This window comes from Haemorhous mexicanus, chromosome 13 (genome assembly GCF_027477595.1).
Source record: "Haemorhous mexicanus isolate bHaeMex1 chromosome 13, bHaeMex1.pri, whole genome shotgun sequence".
Classification (NCBI taxonomy): Eukaryota; Metazoa; Chordata; class Aves; order Passeriformes; family Fringillidae; genus Haemorhous; species Haemorhous mexicanus.
The window spans coordinates 20470710-20491079 of NC_082353.1; the positions used below are offsets into that span (position 1 = coordinate 20470710).

The 20370-nt window shown below is 42.6% G+C and overlaps 1 protein-coding gene across 2 annotated transcripts in view; it reads right to left on the reverse strand.

Moving 5' to 3' along the window:
• MEGF11 (multiple EGF like domains 11) overlaps positions 1–20370 on the reverse strand; it is a 194554-nt gene that overhangs the window by 168514 nt on the left and 5670 nt on the right. For both annotated transcript variants that reach the window (XM_059858705.1, XM_059858704.1), the window contains exon 3: positions 3797–3889. In XM_059858705.1, the coding sequence (XP_059714688.1) occupies positions 3797–3889 (93 nt within the window). The remainder of the gene's footprint in view (positions 1–3796; positions 3890–20370) is intronic.

The window sequence follows — 20370 nt, forward strand, 5'->3', positions numbered from 1 at the left end:
ACTGTTTGAAGTTAATTGCTTTGAAATAATTGGAAAGGTGAGCAGGTAAGTTCACACAGAGCATTTGCAATCCTGCTTTGTATTTAAAAAACCAACAGTCCAGATTGCATGGACAAAACAGGCATGATTCAATAAAACAAGTTAAAAGGGAAGGGAAAGGTATGCAGTGGTGTTTAAAAAGGATTTTCCTTTTAATTTTTAGCATCATTAAAATGCTGAAAACATTTTGTTCAAGAGCTTCTTTAGTTAATACCTCATTACTTCTCTTTTTATTGTTATGGTAATCAAGCCTTAATATATTGCAGCTTTATAGCATGAAATCAAGGCTAGGCCTGTGGGCATGGACAGATGTACAACAGCATGCAGTAAAACACAGGTACAGAGACATGCAGAGCTGAATATGGCACTGGGGTTTTTTATAATTGTTTAGCAATTCATCTGAAGTTATTTTAACCTTGACAACAGATGAACTCTAACATGTACCATGATCAGTCACTGGAAAGCTGCACTGAAAAGCAAGTTTTGTAACTGTTGTCTTACAGGCTGGGTTCTAGGAAAGCATGAAACCAAGTCTGAGTAAAATGATTAAATTGTTTGCATGACTACAGGCTGTAGCTGTAACTATTCAAAACATTTAATTGAGAATATTTTAGCCAAGGGAGAATGGTAACCCGGGGGAACTGCATTTTATACCAGGACTTTGCCTCTCTGTGGGAAATTGGGGCTCAGTGTCAGCATTCAGACCCTCTTCAGGCATAGGCACACCGAGAAAGAGGAATATTCAGATCTGACTTCTGGTTCTGAAGTGAAATTGGACCTTGTGCTGGAGCTTTGCTAATGGTTGAATTTCACCCATCAAATCAAGCGAAAGTTAGAAATAACTTTTAGAAAGTTATAATGGCTGTGTCTGCAGGGTGTTGAAATTGTATCTCAGGAAGAGTGAGCATCCTTAGATCTTCCCAAGTAAATGACAACACACGACCCCCAGTGTCAGGGAGGCTCCCCTTCTCAGCGGTGCTTTCAGGAGAGATCATTCAGGAAACCATTCCAGCTCCTGGGAGCTTTGCTAAATTTAAAGGGAGTGTTTTGGCTGGCAATCCCTCTCCCAGTGAAAGTGTTTCAAACAGCCAACATGGAAAGGAATATGCCTGTGACTGCATCCAATCCCTGATCCTGAGGGATGCGTTGGGAAGTTCTCGAGCCCCACGGGTTTGGGGTGGCACCACTGACCTCCAGCCTTGGTTTGTCCTGAGCACACTGTGCAGGAACATCCCAAACAGCCTTTGGCTCTGCAAACACCTGCCCTGCATTGGTTACCAACAGTCATGGAGGAGCAGAAAGAAACTAGGAGCAGGTGACACATTATTCCAGTAGAAGTGAAAATTGTTTTCCACATTACAACTGGGTAACAGTAAAATATGATTTAACACATGGATCATGTATCAGAAAAACGTGTCTAACCTCAGTTAGGCAAAGCTTCCAGATTCCCCCTTTCTTGGAAATACTGGGAGTAACAATGTGCTGTATTCAGCTGAAATCTGTTCCTTTAAACCTTTGAATTTAAACAAAGTCTCCTAACAATGAATAGTCCAGTCACCCAAATTTCTAGTGTCAAGCACAATGGTGAGCAGCTCTCAGGTGGAGTAAAACTGACTTTCCCTCCTAGGAGCATTTCACTGGGCAGAGCCTGTGGGATCAGACCCTGGGACAGGAACACGTGTTACCCAGCATATAACAAGTGGAATGAAAGACAATGGGCACTATAGGCCAGCAAACACACTAATTATATTAATAAAATGAAAGCTTAAATTTTGAAGCTAATCCTGGGCTATCATTTATAAAAGTTAACAGGGCATATTTAATTTAGGAATTGGCTAACACTTCTCTTTCCACCACTGAAACCTCATAAATGAAATATACTGGATCCCTGCCCAGTGCGGAAATAAAAGTTATGAATAATGTTTCTATCTCAATCATTGTCAGTGCTTTAATATTCCTAATTACTTTAAAAAGCTAAATATTCAATATAGGAAAAACCTTCTTTTTCTTTTATCTCCACTTGCAAGATTAGAGCAATTTAATAAGAGTCACTGGGTAGTTTTAGTCCACAAGACCATTCTGTACTTTGACATCTTATCCTTTCCTGGCCATTTTTACACAGAATGAAGTGCTTTTTACTCTGTGAGTGCATATGTGTATAAATGTGTAATCTGTATCTGTATGTCCTTATTGTCATAGTCTTTTTATTATTATTATTATTTTTAACTTCTGTTAGTGCTCATGTACTGTACAAATACTCAGTAGAAGAATAAATTAAATCTAGTACTATGAATAGTAAAAACATTACATGAGTTCCTGAGAATCTCTACAATATCTCACAATTGATGGTATTATTATTTTTTAAAATATTTTTAAAGATATATATTCAATATATCATGATGCCCAGTTTTCCCCTTGTCTGCATTCCAGGTAATCCCAAATGTTGCTTCAAACCCCATAGTATGGCCTTTGTTTCCATCCTTGGAATCATATAATCCCAGAATGGTTTGGGTTGGAGGGACCTCATTGATCATCTCATCCCAACCCCAGCCATGGGCAGGGATGCCACCTCCACACCAGGTTGCTCAGGGCTCTGTCCAACCTGGCCTCGAACACTCCCAGGGCTGGAGCATCCACACCCCCTCTGGACTAAAGTCCTTCCTCCCTGCTCCTTTCCTATTCCCTTTTCTGCTGGAATCGTGGCAATATTGAGCAGAGCTGTAGACAAAACCTCAGGAACCCATCCAGGAATCTGCCCCAGTGCCCTCAGCCTCTGGTTGTGTTCACCCTCAGGCACATTTACCTCCCATTCCCTTCTAACTCCTCCCTCTCTAGATCCCTCCTCTGTTAGCTTCTTTTTCTTAAGATCCCAATCAATTTGGGAGAAAGGGAGAAAGCCAACACAAAACAAAATACCCATTCAGTTTCATTTCACAGCATCTCTACCCATGCAGCTTTATTTACTTGCCTGATGCACAAATTGACTCCATTTATCAAGCTTATTCCTGTTTTGTCAATAATGTCTCAGGCCTGTGCTACGTCACACTTGGATGTTTGTGCTGCCTGTTCCATTCCAGCATGAACCAACCACTTCAACTCACCGTTCCCAATTAACAGAGTTTAACAAACACAGCCTTGCCAGCTGAAAGAATTGAAAGCCTCAAGTGTGGATTAATTTCCTAGCAAAAGGTGCAGAACTCCCAACTCCCATTTCCCTGACTTTGGCAGTATGGATTTAAGGAATGGATTGTAACTCAGAGGGGAGAATCTGGGCTGCCTGAAAAGTCAATGGCAAAACCCCGCCTGGCTTGAACAGGACAAGAATTCTATCAGGAGAGAGTGCTTTCCAAACAGCTCCAACACTCCACAGAGTATTTCATGAAGAATGTGCCGTATTAAAGATTTGAGAGAAAAAATTCTTTATAGAGCTCTATTATCTGTACTGGTATCCTAATAACAGGACCAAAAGCATTAACAGCATCCTCCACTGCATTTCACATTTCTTTGCAAAACAGAACCAAAAAAGCCCAATGTCATTATCCTGGAAAAAGGTATTTTCACATATTCATAGAACCACAGAATGACTGGGGTTGAAGGGAACTTAAAGGTCATTTTGTTCCAGCCCAATATGAACTCTTACAAAATAACCAGCAGACAATCTTCATTCAAAGCATCCAAGTTCTAAGGCCACTGCTTTATAATACCTGGTTTTTAATAGCAACAAATCTTTTAATCATCTTTTGGTATCTTTACTCACCACTTGAGCAATCAGTCCCTCCCCAGCCTGGTTCGCAGTGACACGTGTCAGGAGAGACACATCTTCCATGCACACACTCCTCTGTGCACAGTGCTGTTGAGAGGAAACAACACACAGCATTGTCAACATATTAAGTGGTTGCCAAACATACCCTAAACAATGCCTTAGAGAGCAATATTTTGTTTAAAAATATTAAACAAAGCAAACACACAAAAAAATAATTACTCACAAGATTTAATTATTGCTAAGTGACCAAAATAAAATATAGGTCTCTTGACAGCAATAAATTCATTTGTCACTTCAACCCTGTAATGAAAAACTCACACACCAGAAATTCCTTTGGTTTGCAGTTTTGCCTCCTAATAAAGTTTTTACCAAACCGACATTTATTATTATTGTATTACAGAACAGCAGCTTCTTATATCGCACTCAAATTGCAACTGCTCATGAGACAAAATGGAGCTCAGTCTTGAAAGTATATTAAGATCCAAAATAGATTTCATTTAAAAAACAGCTCCAGGAAAATAAATAATTTTACTCCATGATGCAGTGGCTGTAAGTGCATTTTTGTCTTTTCAAGGTCAGCCAGTGTTCCATAGCTACAGTTCTCTGTGTCACTGGTATAATATTGGAAGTTCAATAGCCTCAAGTTCAAACCAAGACAAACAGGTTGGCTGAGGAACAGCTCATAGTTTTTAGGATTCTCTTTTCCTGTGCTGTTTCAGTGTCTGACAGTTTCCAGTGTGTGCCCATCACATACTAAAGATCCTGGAGAGCACTGAATGACTGCTTTAAAGACTGAACTTTGTTGTTTACTACCTTGTTTCCATTTTACCACTGAGGACACTGCCAGAAACTCCTGGTGCCAGAGATTCAAATTGGATGGTTAAGCTGAAACACACCATTTCCATCTAGACCAACATGTATGAGTTATTAAAAATTTGAAGCAGTGGCAATGAGGTCACTGTATTAAATTGTATGTACATATATATAAAATACATTACATAGATAATATATAATCTCATATATAATCTATGGTCAAATATCCTGTGTTTTTATATCAGATGGGAAATGTAGGTATTGAGTCTACTTAACCAAGAACTGCCTGAAGGTGACTACAAAAGATTTATCCCAAGACAAAGATAATTCCTTCCTGTTTAAACCAAGGCTAGCAAAGCTGATTTGGGAACTAGCTTTGGGGTGCTCTAGTGAAAATGGAGCTGAACCACCCAATTCCTTTGAAATCAGCCAGCCAAGCTTCTGGAAATTTCCCTGATCTGCAAGTGGAATGAAAGCTGGAGCCCTTTCAGTTCCCAGCTGCACCAAAAGTTCTCCACCACTGCCTTGTCGCTTTGAATGACTCCTGCTACACCTGATGTTCTGGTTGGACTCCCAGACTGGATCACACCTTGGACCCACACCCAGGCTGCCAACCAAGCTCATGAAAACATTTTGCTGCCTGTTTTCTGGTTGGGTCATTGCAGACCAAACCCACGGAGCTGTTCACAAAATATTTAAATCCAACATCAAAATGCAGATGAACTTAGAATAATCCTGTGGGACAAACATTCCAGCTCTTTATCCAGCAGATCCCACATGACCAGGGATTCGAACACTGCCTCGTTAAAGGGACTGCAAGATCTTCCTAAATTAGTCATTTCCTTTCTACGTTTGCTGCATGTCAAAAATGCAATTTATTCTTATTCCATATCTTGTGTTTAGACAGTATTGCAGTGGGCATGAAATATTCATAGCTAATCTCTAGTCACTAATTGTCCTAATCTTTTGTGCATTTATTTTACTCGAGTTAGGCTTTCAGGAGACAGTGAAGCATCTTACTCTACAGCTGTGGGATGGAATTCAGGAGAGGATATTAGATAAACAGGAAATTCCAATAAAAATATACACACCTTCCAACAATCATTTGAAAATGGCTGGTTATCCAGAACAAGGAGAAGTTCATATATAGAACAGTCACAAATTTATAGGTTTTTATTCAAACTACAGTGAGCTAAAAGATATAGAATATGCTGGGATAGGGATACCTTGGGAATTGTGTCCTGCACAGCTTTGGCTGAGAGTACATTTCTCATTGAAATTCATCCTAGTTTCAAAAGGGATGTGGAAGTCAAAACTGAGATTTTGCTGTTGCCTGTATGGACATTTGCAATAATAAATCCCTCTAACATGTAAAATGTGCAGCATTTTTTACCCTTTTAACTCGGATATGTTCTCACCTCAAGGCAAACATTGTGAGTAAGAAGGTTCATGGGGGACTGGTTCTTTACTCTTCCAAATAACAGAACTCCTGCACATTACTGCTCTAAATTTATTTAATTTCCACACAAATTTATCACACCTCTACTATGTTAATATAAATATGAAATAATCGTAACTAATTAAGCAATGGACTTTCCTTGCTCACTTGTCTAGCTGCAGTCCTATGGGAAGAGTGCAACATGAGACTTAGCAGCAAGACTCAAGAGAGAACTCCTCATTCTAAAGCACTCAGACACATGAAAAATAATTTAAAAAATATATTATAAAGAACTGTATCCTTGTTTTCAGGTGTTCTGAAGTCCCACATCGCTGAAGATGACGATGTTTAACGAGCAATTAAAGACTCAAGTAAGGTGAAGATGCTTCTTGGAACTGTGGGCTGTCTCATCTCTGGTTGATTAATTGCTAAACAAGTAGTTGTGAGCTCAGAGCTCACTAGTGACTAATTCAAAATGTGGGGGTCACAGAAAACCCCCTTTTTTAAACAGAGAAGCTTTGACAGAAGTAATTTTATTTAAACTGGCAAACAATCAGACTCCTGCACTGACTGATTCAAATCAGGCTTATAAATGTCATATTAGGGTACAGCTCTAAAGTTTTACCATAGCAAATAAAATTTGGACTTTCTCCTATAAAAGGGAAGTCTTGCCTTGCTCAAGTCTTTAGAGTTTAAATTAATTTTTCATTCTATTAACATTCAACATAATAGGATACAATGGTCCCCAAGGCATTCTTCATAATACACTTTGTACAGTGGTTTGCAAATGATCCTACTAGTTAATGGAACTATAAAAATTACTTGCACATAAAGGTCAAGAAAAATAAAGATAAGTATATACTTTCTGACACTGTCCTGTTCAACACTCAGCTAAAGGCCCCTGGAGTAAAGAAAACTTGTCCTAATGCAAGGAATATAATTCCTCCCAGTATAATAGCCCAAGCACTTCAACCTTTGGAATTCCAGACTTTTTATGTCTGCATTTTCCCCTCGACCACTTCACTTGAGCAATCCAGCACCTCATTGATCAGTGTGTTATTAGCATTCTTGGCATGAGTTTGACATCAGTTTGTAGTTTGATTCAGCCTGGTAATAAAATGACCTACATCAAAGCCCTGCCAAAATGCCATCTTTGTCGCAATGTGTTTAGCATGAGTTATTTGCCCACATTCAAGGTTACACAGCAACTGCTCCTTATCATGCAATAAAGGCAACAAAAGGGTTCTGTAACAATCCATTTGATGCTTATCACTTACTTTATAATTACAGACTGGGCTTTTTTTAACATATAAGGTCAATCCTCAGGGAAATGGACCTAAAGATTAAACTATTTTCACACCTGAAACGGCTGCACTGAGGAATGGATGTTAGAGAAATGGATTCCTCCAACACTAATGCTTATTTTTAATTGTTGCCCAGAATTTGAATTCAGATATGATAAATGGTTTGTCTGTGTCTCCTCTCCACAAAGGTGTGAAGTGCCCAGAATATTGCAATGAGGAGAAGAGCTCAGTGGAGCAGACTGCAGAATATTTCCACTGCAGAGTTCCTTCAGCTAAGGGGCACCACAGGGAGTTCATCCCAGATAAAAGCAGGGATGGAGAATTGCTCTGTCTTCCTTGATGCTGCATTCCTCTGTATGGACCCAAATTATGATGTTGGAGCATTTAACTTTCTTGTTACACCCTCTGTGACACCCTGCTCATCATATCATCCACCCACTGACTGCTGGCACCCACTGAGCTCCACAATCAGCCTCCTTCCCAGAGGCTGAGGTACATTTAGGGAAGAGTTTCATCCTAGAGGAACAAGTACGGAGTGAAAACTTGAAAAATTTTCCTTGTCCAAAAATATAACCTGTACATTTATTTCACAAAAGACAGAGTCACAAACAACCTAATTTCTGCTTGCACTGGAGTGTGGTAACATTTGTGGTGGTCCTCAGAACCTGTGGGAGTTCACAGCTACCGACCCAACAACTTCCATCTGCCATTGTCCCACTTTGGCATGCCAGACAAGCAAAATCCCTCCAAACCAAAGAGCAGGGTAATTACAAAGTGTGAAGGAGCCAGAGCAGAACAGAGCTCAGGCTCCGTGAGCTGTGCTCGCTCACGGCAGCGCGTGCTGCAGGAGAGCCGTGCCGGAGCGTTCCGTACACGCCGGAGTTTCCTGGGCTCTGTGGGATTCCTGCCCAGGATCACAGAGCAGCCAGGAGGTGACAGAAAACATAAATAACTGGAGATACATTATGATAATGGAAAACATTGCTAAATGGAGATGTGGATGCTGCTATGAGACACAATGAGAAATTCAGGCACTCGCCTGGAACTGCACAGAATGAACTGGTTTATTTGGACTGCACACGTGGCACAAGGTCATTGCCTCAAAATATCTTCTTTTCTTTGTCTTACCTCTGCCAGGTTTTCTTCACTATACACTGATCTTGCCCAGACTCTGACCAATTTCATTTATTTTCTGTGAGCCAATGGTAAATCTGCATTTTTTCTTTTATGTTGCTGGTATTTTAACTTCAGATTATTTAACCAGTTTGCCCCATGCTTGATAGTTGTTGGCCTAAATAAAGTAGAAATTTAATGGAAAAAGTGATGTTTTTCCTTCACTATTTAGTATGTGTCCCTGAAATAATTTGGGCCATTTTAGCCCATTCCTCCATTCCCTCATGCCACTTTTAGGGTAAAGAGTGATTTTGTTAGGTGAAATAGCTGTTATCCTATGTCCAGTGGTTTCAGACAATGCAGAGAGGTCAAAGTAGACAAAAAAACATTCTTGCTCCTTATCCATTAGGAATCTGTTCACTCAGGGCCTCTCTGGTGCTTCCATCTTAATGTACTGGCCTGGGTCCAGCTTGTGCTGAGTCTACAGATCAGCTTCATTAGATAAGCCTGTAGTCAGCTTTTGGCTGTGCTCAGGAAAGGGAGGTTGGATAGCACAAGAAAGATGACTACAGCTAATGCATCCAGGTAGGTTTTCCTCATTCTTAGATTATTGCTTATTTGTGGAATGGATGATTTCCTCCCTAAATCACTGACTTTCCATCAGGAATCAAGCTGATTTGATGGTTTCCTGGATAATTGCTTCAATGAAGTGGGATAATAGCTCTTTGCATTGCTTAATGTCTATTTCTGTGGTCATCACTCAGGATACATCCATTAATTTATCACCTTGGAAAGCACTTTCATGCAAGGTTTAACAGCTTCCAAAGATGAAGAGATCTCAAAGCCTGCTCAGGCTTTGAGGAATTTATTGTTTCAGTGCATAGCAACCCCTCTTTTTCATCTCCCCATGAAAGTACCAGTGAAAAACACAAACCCAAAGAGATCAATGTGAGCAAAGGAAAGATGAGACTGATGCAGAGCAGATAACATCAGTGTGTCACAAGATCAGCTCCTTTCCTGTAGCTGCAATTCCAGCACTTCTTTTGCAGGTTTGGAATTAGACACTCTGCATCAATGCAATCAGAACAGAATCAATGGTCTTTTTGTTGTCAGGGACATGGGGATCTCTGACCATTGCCTCAGTGAGGTATTGATCTGTTCCGGGTTGTGTTATCCTCAGTCTTGACACCCAGCCAAAGCTCAGGGATTAGGCCAGACATGACTTGTGGATGTCTGAAGTAAAAGAACTGTGGAGATCCATTTTGAGGATTTTGTCTTTTCCCAAGAGCAGAATTTGACATGTGTCGGTGTCATCACTGACAATAGATCAGTAAATCCCTGTATCCATTTGCTGGGACATGAAGATTTGTTAATAAGCATAAACTCCATGGCAGTTTTTTACCCTTCCTATGAGTAGGTAAGTAACAGCCTGGGGTTCTGGTCACTATCAAGGTGAACACAGAGCCTTCCACATTTCTGAGTGTCTCAGGCTTGTGACATGGACTAGTTTAAGGGTCCTGGAATAACTCCATAGAGATCTCAATATTTCAGACTCCAAGGGCCCTTCAGTAGGAATGCTCACAGTTTACTGTCACTTGAGGAGCTGCCACTGATGAGAACCTCCTTCAGTCCATGCTGCAATCTGCTGCTTTAGGCCTTACTCGAGGGAGTGAATAGGGAAGTAAACTGTGGCAGGGGAAGGGCAGGATAGGGAAGAGACTGTGACTTGTTCTGTGTGCCCTGAGACCGGCGGGGCACAGTTTGGAACCCCAGTCTTGTTGGTTCTGAGGAGCAGCTGAGCTGGAGCAGCACATCCCTGAGGCAGGAATGGCATCACATCACTGACCATAAAATAGTGACAGTGACAGAGAAGTTTAGAGCCTGCAAAAGGAGAGGTCAGGGGAATCACACATTTAACAGAGTCTTTGTGGCATTTTGATGCCCCATTGGTTTCATCTGCTCTGGTGGAGAGAGGGAATGGGAGATAGCACTCACCATTTAGTGCTGTCTGAGCGAGAGCTGCAGAGCAGCGTCCTCGTAGCAGCAAATGTCAGAGAGCACGACTGGGGTCAGGAAGCTGAACTCTGTTGTACCTTTGGCTGTGTTAATAAAAAAGTGTAGGAGTTGAAGGCACAAAAAGGGATGGTGGAAAGGCACTAAGAGACTCTGAGCACTCAAGTTCATCTGCCCTGCCAAGTGGACAGGTTACAGGGCTGGGTAAGAGCAGCACTGATCCCATAGCCTGGAGATAAAGTCACAGCTCAGCCCCAGCCAATGGAATGGGCACAAAGGCAGGAGGGGGTTCAGTGTACGAAGGAGGCAAATCCTGCAAGAAAGACAATGTCTGATGCAAACAGCTCCTGACTAACTCACACCTCAGACCAAGGTCAGACACATCCACACAGGGACTCCTGCTCAGCCCCGGGCTCCAGAGGAATCAGGACACACCAGAGCCTGGGCTTGACCTCGGGGCAAAGAGAGAAATTCCTCCTTCTGCTGAAATCCTGACCCTCTAAGGTGAGTTACACTCCCAAATCCCTTACCACTTTGCTGGGGGTTAGGATTTTTCCTTTTGTACCTTTCTTTCATGGAATTTTGTCCCATCTGTTGGTAAGGGACAATAACGACCAATATTTAAGGCAGATTAAAGAAATGGCCAAGGTAGGAGAAGGGTGCAGCTGGTACTCTCTTACCTGTGGGGTTTTCACTTCTGTCAGAGAGGTGGGGAGACAGACTGTGGTCATTGTGGGGAGAATTCATCACCACTGTGAGGCTCCGTCTCCTGCTGTCTGCTCCGACAGTGAGTGAAGCTCTGCTTGTGGGAGCAGCTGTTGCACTGGAACCTTATTAACATCCTACCTCACTCAAAAAAGGACCCTCACCATCTTAGGTGCCTCAGGGGAAACTCCTTTCTGCCTCCAGAGGAGCCTCTCCCGGCCTTGCTCAGGAGCTCGGCTGCCGCTGCCCAGCCCCGCCATTTCTCTGCCACTGCTCCGGGTTTTTTGGGTTTTACACTGCCTGCCAGACATCCTGCAGTCCCTGCTACAGCTGCAGAGTTTCTGATACATTTCCTTTGCTGCTCTGGGGTCTGCTCACCCCTGCCCTCCCAGCGCCGCTCCGACGCCACCCACCTCGCCCGCCATGGCCGCGTGAGGGAGAAACGGGGGTCACAGCGCCCCCTGCAGGCTCGGCGGAACCACCGCAGCGCCCTGCCCGGCCGGGGACCAGCAGCGCCTCCTGTGGCTGCACCCGGAACTGCAGCAAAGGGGAAGCGCCCGCGGCCCAGAGAGGCTGGGCAGGGTTTGCGCTCTCTCGCTGTTGTTTGTTTGCCTTGGCACACACACTCGTAAAGAACTCATTCCTTTGCCCATCTCTTTGCCCAAGAGCCACATAATTTCAAAGTTATAATAATTAAGAGGGAAAGGGGTCATGTTCTCTGTTCCAAGGGAGGTTCCCGCCTTGCTTGGCAGACCTCGGTCTTTCAAACGAAGACAGTTTTAAGGCTCAGTCTTTCTCATTGCCTTCACACAAAGTGAATAGGAGCCCAGAAAGAACTCATCAGGGAGCAGCTAAATATTGATGATTGTTGATCCTTTGAGGCCTGCAACCAATTTTATGAATTTTCTGTCATTGCTTCAAGTAGAAATAATCATTGTATTCTGCCATGTTGAGAGGAAAGAGTTACACTGAGATCAATTCTCCTGATCAATGTTCTAATACAATATTATTCTGTGGGACAATTTCAGCATTTAACATTTTCTGGTAAATGATTTCCCATTGCCTCACTCAGAGTTCAAAACAATCATTAGCACTAGTTCAAACTGTTAATGAGGTTAAGGGAGATCCTGAATCAGCAGAGCAGAATCTGTGACCCTGGAAAGCTTTTCGCCTCCTGTGCCCTCTGTCTGCTGCTTCCACTTTGGTAAATTGACCAACTCTTCCCAGCAATTTGTAGGAAATACATTTTCTCTTGTTAATTTTCCACTGGAACTTGATTCATCCAACCAACAAACTTAACTTGTCTGCAAATTGTGCTCTGTGTGGCACCTTCAGAAAGAGCAGCACTATCTTTTTCTAAGCAATGCAGAAATATTAACATTTACTCTTGGCATGGTCCTTCATTCTCTCTGTACACAGCCTAGGAGATCTCGGTCCAGCAAAACCTAATGCAGTCCAAGTAGGCTTTGCCTGCAGAAAGCTCCAGGTTTTTTGAGGACAGAAGTGCCAAAACCAGTAAAAGCTTTCCCCAGTAATTCCATTCTTAACTTCAGGGGATTTCTTTGTTGTTGCCTGAGGAAATTAAATTCTTGACAGGTTGGGAATAGAGGAGAAGCTTGTACATAAGATCCCTGGTCCTTCTGGCAGCTTTCCTGCCAATCTCTGGAGCAGCAGCCAAACCTCCCAGAAGAAGAGGAAGAATAACCTGGCCTATTAAACCACCTGTGAGGGCAGGTGGCACCAAACCAGACCCAGCACAGAGGCAGGAATGCCCGTTCTCCACTCCTGGGTAACTTCGCCTGCAGTCTGAGCTCTCCTGGGAGTTGTGCTGGAATGGAAAATAGCTGCCTGGTGTGAAGCACACAGAGCTGCAAATTCACTAAGAGGGGTAAATCACAAACATTTCCATCACAGAAAGACTGGAGGAAGTTGCAGTGCCCTGCAGGTGAGGAAGGTGAGAAGTAAATGACAGATGGACAGGTGAGAGGTGTGGCAGAACTGGGTGACACTCAGCTGCTGGGGGGTATTTCCAGCCTCACCACAGAAACTCCACCAGTACAGTACCACTGCTTTGCTTCATGCCACAGCCACCCCTGCCTTTCTCCTGTGAATGTAGCAATGCAAGAGACCAGGAATTTACAGGTTCTAACACTGGCTGAGGAGCTGTTTGATTTAAACAGTGAGACAGAAAACACATGGGAAAATGTCAAAGAAAATGAGCCATTATCAGAAAAAGCCCTCACACATTTATAATTGGAAACATTTATAACTGGAAATCACCTCAAAATCACAGCACTTGCATATTTTGCTATAGGTTACCCACTCAGGGCATTGAGCGAATTTCTTTGTGTACAAATTCCATCAGCCTGTGATATATTTATTTTTAAATCTGGTAGCCTTGCTACATGTCCGTAGTTCTCTGATTACTGACTTGACCTGAATTGTGGGTCTCATGCCAAGAAAATTCTATTTTCTGACAGCAAATGACACAGCTCCACTGCTGATTGATTTCCATAGGTACAGAGTGTGTGCTGTGTGTTAGAGCGAGGATTGAGGCATCAAAAATGTTGTTCCTAAAAGATCAAAAGTAGATCGATGAAGACATCTGGACTGCGTGACACTTCTGGCTGTCTTTGCTAGGCAATGCAACACTTAATAAAACCAAATTACACAGATGTTCCTAGAAAACTTTCAGTCCTGCAGTAAATTGAATAAACTCTTAATGTTTCAAACAAAATCTTTCTTCATTCTTATTCCAAAATTTTTCAAGGGAATCTAACAACAATCCTTTCTTTGTTTCTCACCAAAACAGGATGAATATGGACAAATTTCTAAAGGCAAACCTGTCCTTGAGGCCAGGCACAGGCCCCAAAGGGCCAACACATTTCAGATTTAATTTCAAACCAAGGCCCACAACGCAAGTGAAGGTGACCCTGCTGAAATCAAGGACAGACTGTGCTCTGTTTGAAGATCATGCTCGTGTATAAGCTACACTAACATTCCTGGGGATGGAATATTTAAATGCAGACTCCTTTCACTTTTCTCACTTTTCAAAAGGAATCACAGCAGTGTGTTTCACAGCAGTTTTCTGAAAAGAGCTGCAAAAAAGACAACACAGGAAACTTTTTTTTGCAATGATGGGGGCTGATCCTCACCTCAAACCTGATCCTCACCTCAAGCCACTCGTTAAACTTCCTGTCACCTACTCCAGATTGCAGAATTTCAGCTGATTGAGGATCAAGCCCAATTTCTGGATGTTGAATGTCCAGAGAAACTGTCTATTAATGACACACAGTAAAATGCACTTTCCAGTTCCTGGGATTCACACTATGTCCTGGAGACAGAAGATGGGAGCGGAAACAAAAGCTTTTCCCTACATTATCCGAAACTATTGAAGAGGGCTACTGTTTATAATGAGGTAAATATGGCACAGCATTGGCAGTATTTGATGAAAAGATAATTTTAGATGCTTTTATTAATGCTTTTAAAAGGAATTCTATTTAAATTGGACATTTGTCAAAACATGACACCCGCGAGTGCAGGTGTGGTGGCATCAGATCCAAGATCTGCACCAGAGAGCTGCTTCAGCAGAGCTCTTGTGCACAGCACTGCTGTACCTGAAAAGGTTCCATTTCTTCACCAGTCTCCCTATAATGTGTTTCATAGACATTATTTTACTTTTAATCAGAACAAAGATTTCTTTATTTGCCTCAATGTACATATTTACAGTGTAAGCTTTGTGAAGCAAGGCCATCTTCCAGTTTTGAACATGGATTTCTGGACATCACAGTAATAAAAGTAAATCATAGAATTCAGAAAGAAAAAATCTTGATAAAAAGGAGGGAAGGTTTGAGGTTAGATAGATTGATTAAATAGTTCCTTTTGACTTACAGCATCAGAGAAAGTGAGGTTTCTCTATGTTAGAAAAACTGAGCTCAAGATAAACTATTCAAAAACATTTTGTGATCAAATCTGCAATGGACTGAAGTTGCAAGAAAAAATCTCCCTTGAGAGCTTTAAAACCCCTCTATGAAAATGGAAAGTAACTGCAGCACCACACAATGTGAAGGGGAATGCTGTATTCCTGACACAGAGAGGAAAAGGGAATGTCTGTAGACTCAGTTCCAAGCACATCAGCATCTAAAGGATGGCTCCATGGCTGCTTAGAAGAGCTCTGTCCCTGATTAGCTTTGTGACATCTGATTAATCCCCTCCCCTGTACTAAGAGTTAACAGATGCTTTTCCAGCCAACATCATCTTCTTTCCCTTAGAACAACTGGGGAACCAGAAATGAAAGCTGATTTGCAAACTGACACTATTGCAAGCATAAAATTTCCATAGTGTGCCCTCTGGGCACCTTCAGTTCACTCCTATTACCCATTTTGCCTTCCCACACTCTTTTGTTTCCCTTGTCCCATGAAAAATTTCCCTTCACTATCAGCAACTTCAAGTGCCAGAGGGCAGGGCTGGATGGGATATTGGGAAGGAATTGCTCCCTGGGAGGGTGGGCAGGCCCTGGCACAGGGTGCCCAGAGCAGCTGTGGTGCCCCTGGATCCCTGGCAGTGCCCAAGGCTGGGCTGGACACTGGGGCTGGGAGCACCTGGGACAGTGGAAGGTGTCCCTGCCATGGCAGGGCTGGAATGGAAAGGGGTTTAAGGTTCCTTCCAACCCAAAGCATTCCAGGATTCCATGAACTGACTCTGCAAACCATTTATTACTGTGGCATGTTAAGACCACTCAGAAATGGTGCACAGCCACAATTCTCACCCAAGGTGATGGAAATTGGAACACTCACCATGTTTGATATCCAGGCTCCTGCTGCAAAGTTGTAGGTTCAATATGAAGAAATTACTTCTTTTCCAAAGTCTCAGAGTGATTTTCTGCACAATTTGGCATCTTAATATTTTTACATTTTGGTCTAAATGATTTATACTTCAGAGTTGTAAGTATTTTATATTTTAACATAAGTGATTTCTTTCTAAAAATTTTCAAGACTTCTTCCATAACAGAGCACTGTCAGTTTGCATTAAGCTCCAGAGTAACTGCTTTTTTTTATAGTCTCCATCAGAAATGGATGCAGTTGCAGAAAATCCATGGAATAATATATCTTTATGCTACTGTGAAAGGTGGAATATGTGCCACAAAACCCCAAGTTAATTGAGAACAAAGGGAAAGACCACTTCCTTAAATTCCCACCCAGCAAACCCATTCCCAGGAATTCCCTGGCATTTGAGAAACCAACATCAACAAATACAAGTAGACTAATAGAATTATAGAAGCTCAGAGCTGAAAAGGACCACAAGGATCATTGAATTCCAGCTCCTGGCCCTACACAGGATCACACCATGTGCCTGGAATGGGATTTCTTATGTCAGACTCACGTGGTATTCCCTGTGTGAATGCCATTGGTATTGTTCAGAGGCACTGCTAAAAGGATGGAATAATTACAGCCAGGCTTTCCAAAAGTTCACATAAAAGAAATGCACATTATGCACAGGAAGATGCTGAAAGCACTCTATACTCTGGGCCAAACTCCATCTGCCAAATGCTTCCACCTCTCATTCCTGTGCTGGAGGAGATGAGGAGTAGCTGAGCTGTAAGTAAGTGCACCAAGGTAGCCAAATGCCTCCTCCTGCTTGGCCAGGTTGCTGTATTTATGGCATCCATGGCTGTTGCTATAAAAGGCTGTGGGAGCAGAGGGAGGCAGGAGCAGGGCCCACAACGCCTCAGCCAGCACAGACAAATGCCAGCACCAGCTCGTCCTTCCCAACACTCTGAACAGAGACAAAACCACTTGAAAAGAGTGGCTCACTCCAGCTTCCAAAGTGCTCCCCTGCCACTACTGAAACCAAGAGGTGGAAAGACAAAGGAAAACCATAAGGAGATTTCCTGAGGATCATATTGATGAGTGTTTTATTATCTGCAGCATGGCTGGCTCTACTGGGCTGGCTGGGATGGGGTTAACTCCTCTCAGCTTGGATCATGCTGTGGTTTAGGTTGGTGACCAAGCCAATGCTGAACTGTGCTGGCACGGCACCAAGGCTTTCTCTGCTCCTCAGGATCATTCACATTTGTTTTATCTCAATCCACAAGTTTTCTTTCTATGGTTCTTCTTTCCTCTTCTCCCATCCTATCTGACAAAGGGAATGGGAGTGGCTGCAGGGATCAGTGAGGGGGGAGGCACTGGGTTAACCCACACCCCTGCTGTGTTATCATGTGTCATCTTGTGTCATCATATGTTCTCACATGTCACTGTATGCTATCATGTGTTATTCATGTGTTCTCATGTGTTCTCATATGCTGCCATGCGTTATCATTCTATTGTAGCACTTCAGCCCTCCTTGCAGTGCCAGTGATCAGTTTTATTTCTATTTTCAGTCTATAAGATGCCTAAAAAGGAGAAAGGGGCCACAGGCACTGACACTTGGCAGGATGTTGCAGTAGCTCTTTCCTGTAGGGAAGAAGGAATCTGCCTGGTATTGCCCCACATCTGACTGGTGGCTTCCCAGACATCCAGAGTTCGTGTGGGAACTGCTCAGGGAAGGTCACAGCCAGAGGAATACAGGAAGGAAGCAGAAAGAGATGCTATCTCAGATTTTGTATGTACATCAGGAGCTCTTTCTAAAGGCCATCTCGATTTAGATAACTTCTTTTCCTCTCTCTACCCTTCCTTCCTTTTCTCCTGGGCTTTAAAATGTCTCCAGAGTACAAGAGAAATCTGTTAATGGGAGAAGGATGTAAAGGAGTGATCAAGAAAACAACTTGTGGGCTGGAACAAGCTGACCTTCAAGGTCCTTTCCAAACCATTCTATGATTCCAATTTCAATTTTAAACCTGTTCCATTTCACACATTTGTCTTGTTTCTGACCCTATTGATTTCCATGAGTTAACCTGGCTCAGCACATGCCTGGACTACTCATGAACAGCAAAGTGCTTTGGAGGGGAAAATCTTCTGGATTTTTGTGTCTTCCTAATTCCATAAACAGCAAATGCTCTGTATGCCCACAGCCTCATTCATCCCAGGGATGCACAGGACCCTGGTTTTGTTCTGTGCAGGTATCCCCAGCTGCATGGAAGGTTGGCTCACAAAGGCATTATGGAGCAGCCCTGGTGCCTCCAGGCCATGCAGGATCAGTGCAGACTGCCATGACCCACTGTGAGGTGCATCCCAGCAGGAGCAGGATTTGAAAGGACATCCAGACACATCCTGGTGGAATTGTGCTGATTTAGAGCAGCTGGGAACCAGCCTGACTTTGCTAAAAGAGGGCAATTAATGGACTAAACTTTGCATGGCTCTTTCTTTGAACTCAACAATGAATCACACCTATGGTTTTTGTGATTTTTCTGATCCTGCTGAAGCTCCCAGCCATCCAGGCCATTAGCATGAGCACCATGAGGAGCTCTGGATCCAGTGCTTCCTTCTGTGTCTGCAGTCCCAGTGTGCTTTTATACTGATCCAACAGAGACTGCCTAAAGCAGCCAGAAAAGCTTTTTCTGCTACACTAGCAACAGTCTAAATCTTTTTCCAACCATAATGCCTGCATAATTTTTTCTCTGATATTTATTAAGCCCCTTGAGACATTATACAGCTTCAGCATTCCCCCCTTTTTAACTTTATGCTATTTTCATCCCTTTATATGAGCATTTTGTTTCTCCTCCTTCTCCTGCACTGCTTCCAGAAGTCCTTCCCTTATTTCATTACTGCTCCCCACCAGCATCTTTGCAAATCATTCAGCATCCAGAGGCTGAGAGCAAAGACAAAATGATGGATGGGAGATGAGAACTGACCTTTCCACCTTCCCACCCAGGGTGTCTCTCCAGTGTCTTCAGGCTAAACAGCCTCCCACTGGTTTCATCTGTGTCACCAGCTGAACCAACCTGCTTCTAGGGCTGCTGTCCCTCTGCTCTCACACTCCTGTGTCCCAAGAGGTTCTGAATGAGCAAGCAAAGGCCCATTTCCTCTCAGTTCCCCTTCAGATGGGAACAAAGGATTCAAATAATTTTCTCTATGTTCTTCACTGGCAAAAGATGTATGGAGTCATCTCCATTGCATATAAAGGGAGAAATTTCAAAGTGTCTCCTACTGTCATTTCAATTCTATAATTAATAACTATATGCAGAAAGGCCTTCCACACCATTTTCTCGCTGTCACACATCCCAAATCAGACAGAGAAAAAGAATGTCCCCTGATAGGAAGTATCTATGTCCTGCTATAGCATTTCCCCTAATTTAGGTTGCATTATTGATGTACAGGACTCTGTACTTGAATAATGTAACAGTAAGGCTCTCACAGAAAGCACCAGCACTGGCTTTAATGTGTGTCTATAAAGATAAGAAAAATGTATTCTAAAAGTCCAGCAGCTTTCAAACAATATATTTCCAAGTTACAGGAATACTCACCACAAGGAATTTAAAATTGAGGTGAGAAGGAGGGGCAACATTTCTTCTAAAATGCTAATGAGTTACTGCCTTATAAAGTGAAAAAATCAACAAATCTGATATATGAACAAACATTATGAATATTCAGGAAGTTTAAGCCACTGATTCAACGTTTTCTAGGAGTGGACAACTTTTGCACTGATCACAGAAGCCATTCTTTTTCTTCTCATCATGAGCACACTCGACTGTGGTGTCGGTGTGCTGCTGGAACATATGTGTGGAGTTGCAGGGATTGTAATTCATCCAGATGGCAGGAAGCTCTGGAATTGTTACTCCTATGCTACAGATGTTTAACAATCCAACCATATGGCTCCAATAAGGCAGCCTTGTCAAAGAGTACAAAAACTGCACTAGACACAGAGCCCTGTAAATGGGAATGAAGTCCTGAGGTGGGAATGTTCATATGGCTGCACTATAAATGCACACATCACACTAGGAAGCTGGCATGGCCATTGCAATTACAGAATTTATGAAACATTATTTAAACTCCTGAAAACAATCAGGCCTCATATTTGCATAATTTCCCCAAGTCAGCTATTAAAAGAACATTGCTAATTTGTTTTTGAAATTCATTAAAGGCATCAAACAAAGGTGAGTTGAAAAGCTGGGTAAATAAATACGTGTTAATACAATAATGTCCCCAGCCTCTGGCCTGAGGGAAATACCACTGTAGGTAAAAACTGAGATTCAACCAGTGAGACCAACAATTTCTCTAGAAAAGGATTTGTCAAAGTCAGGGAGC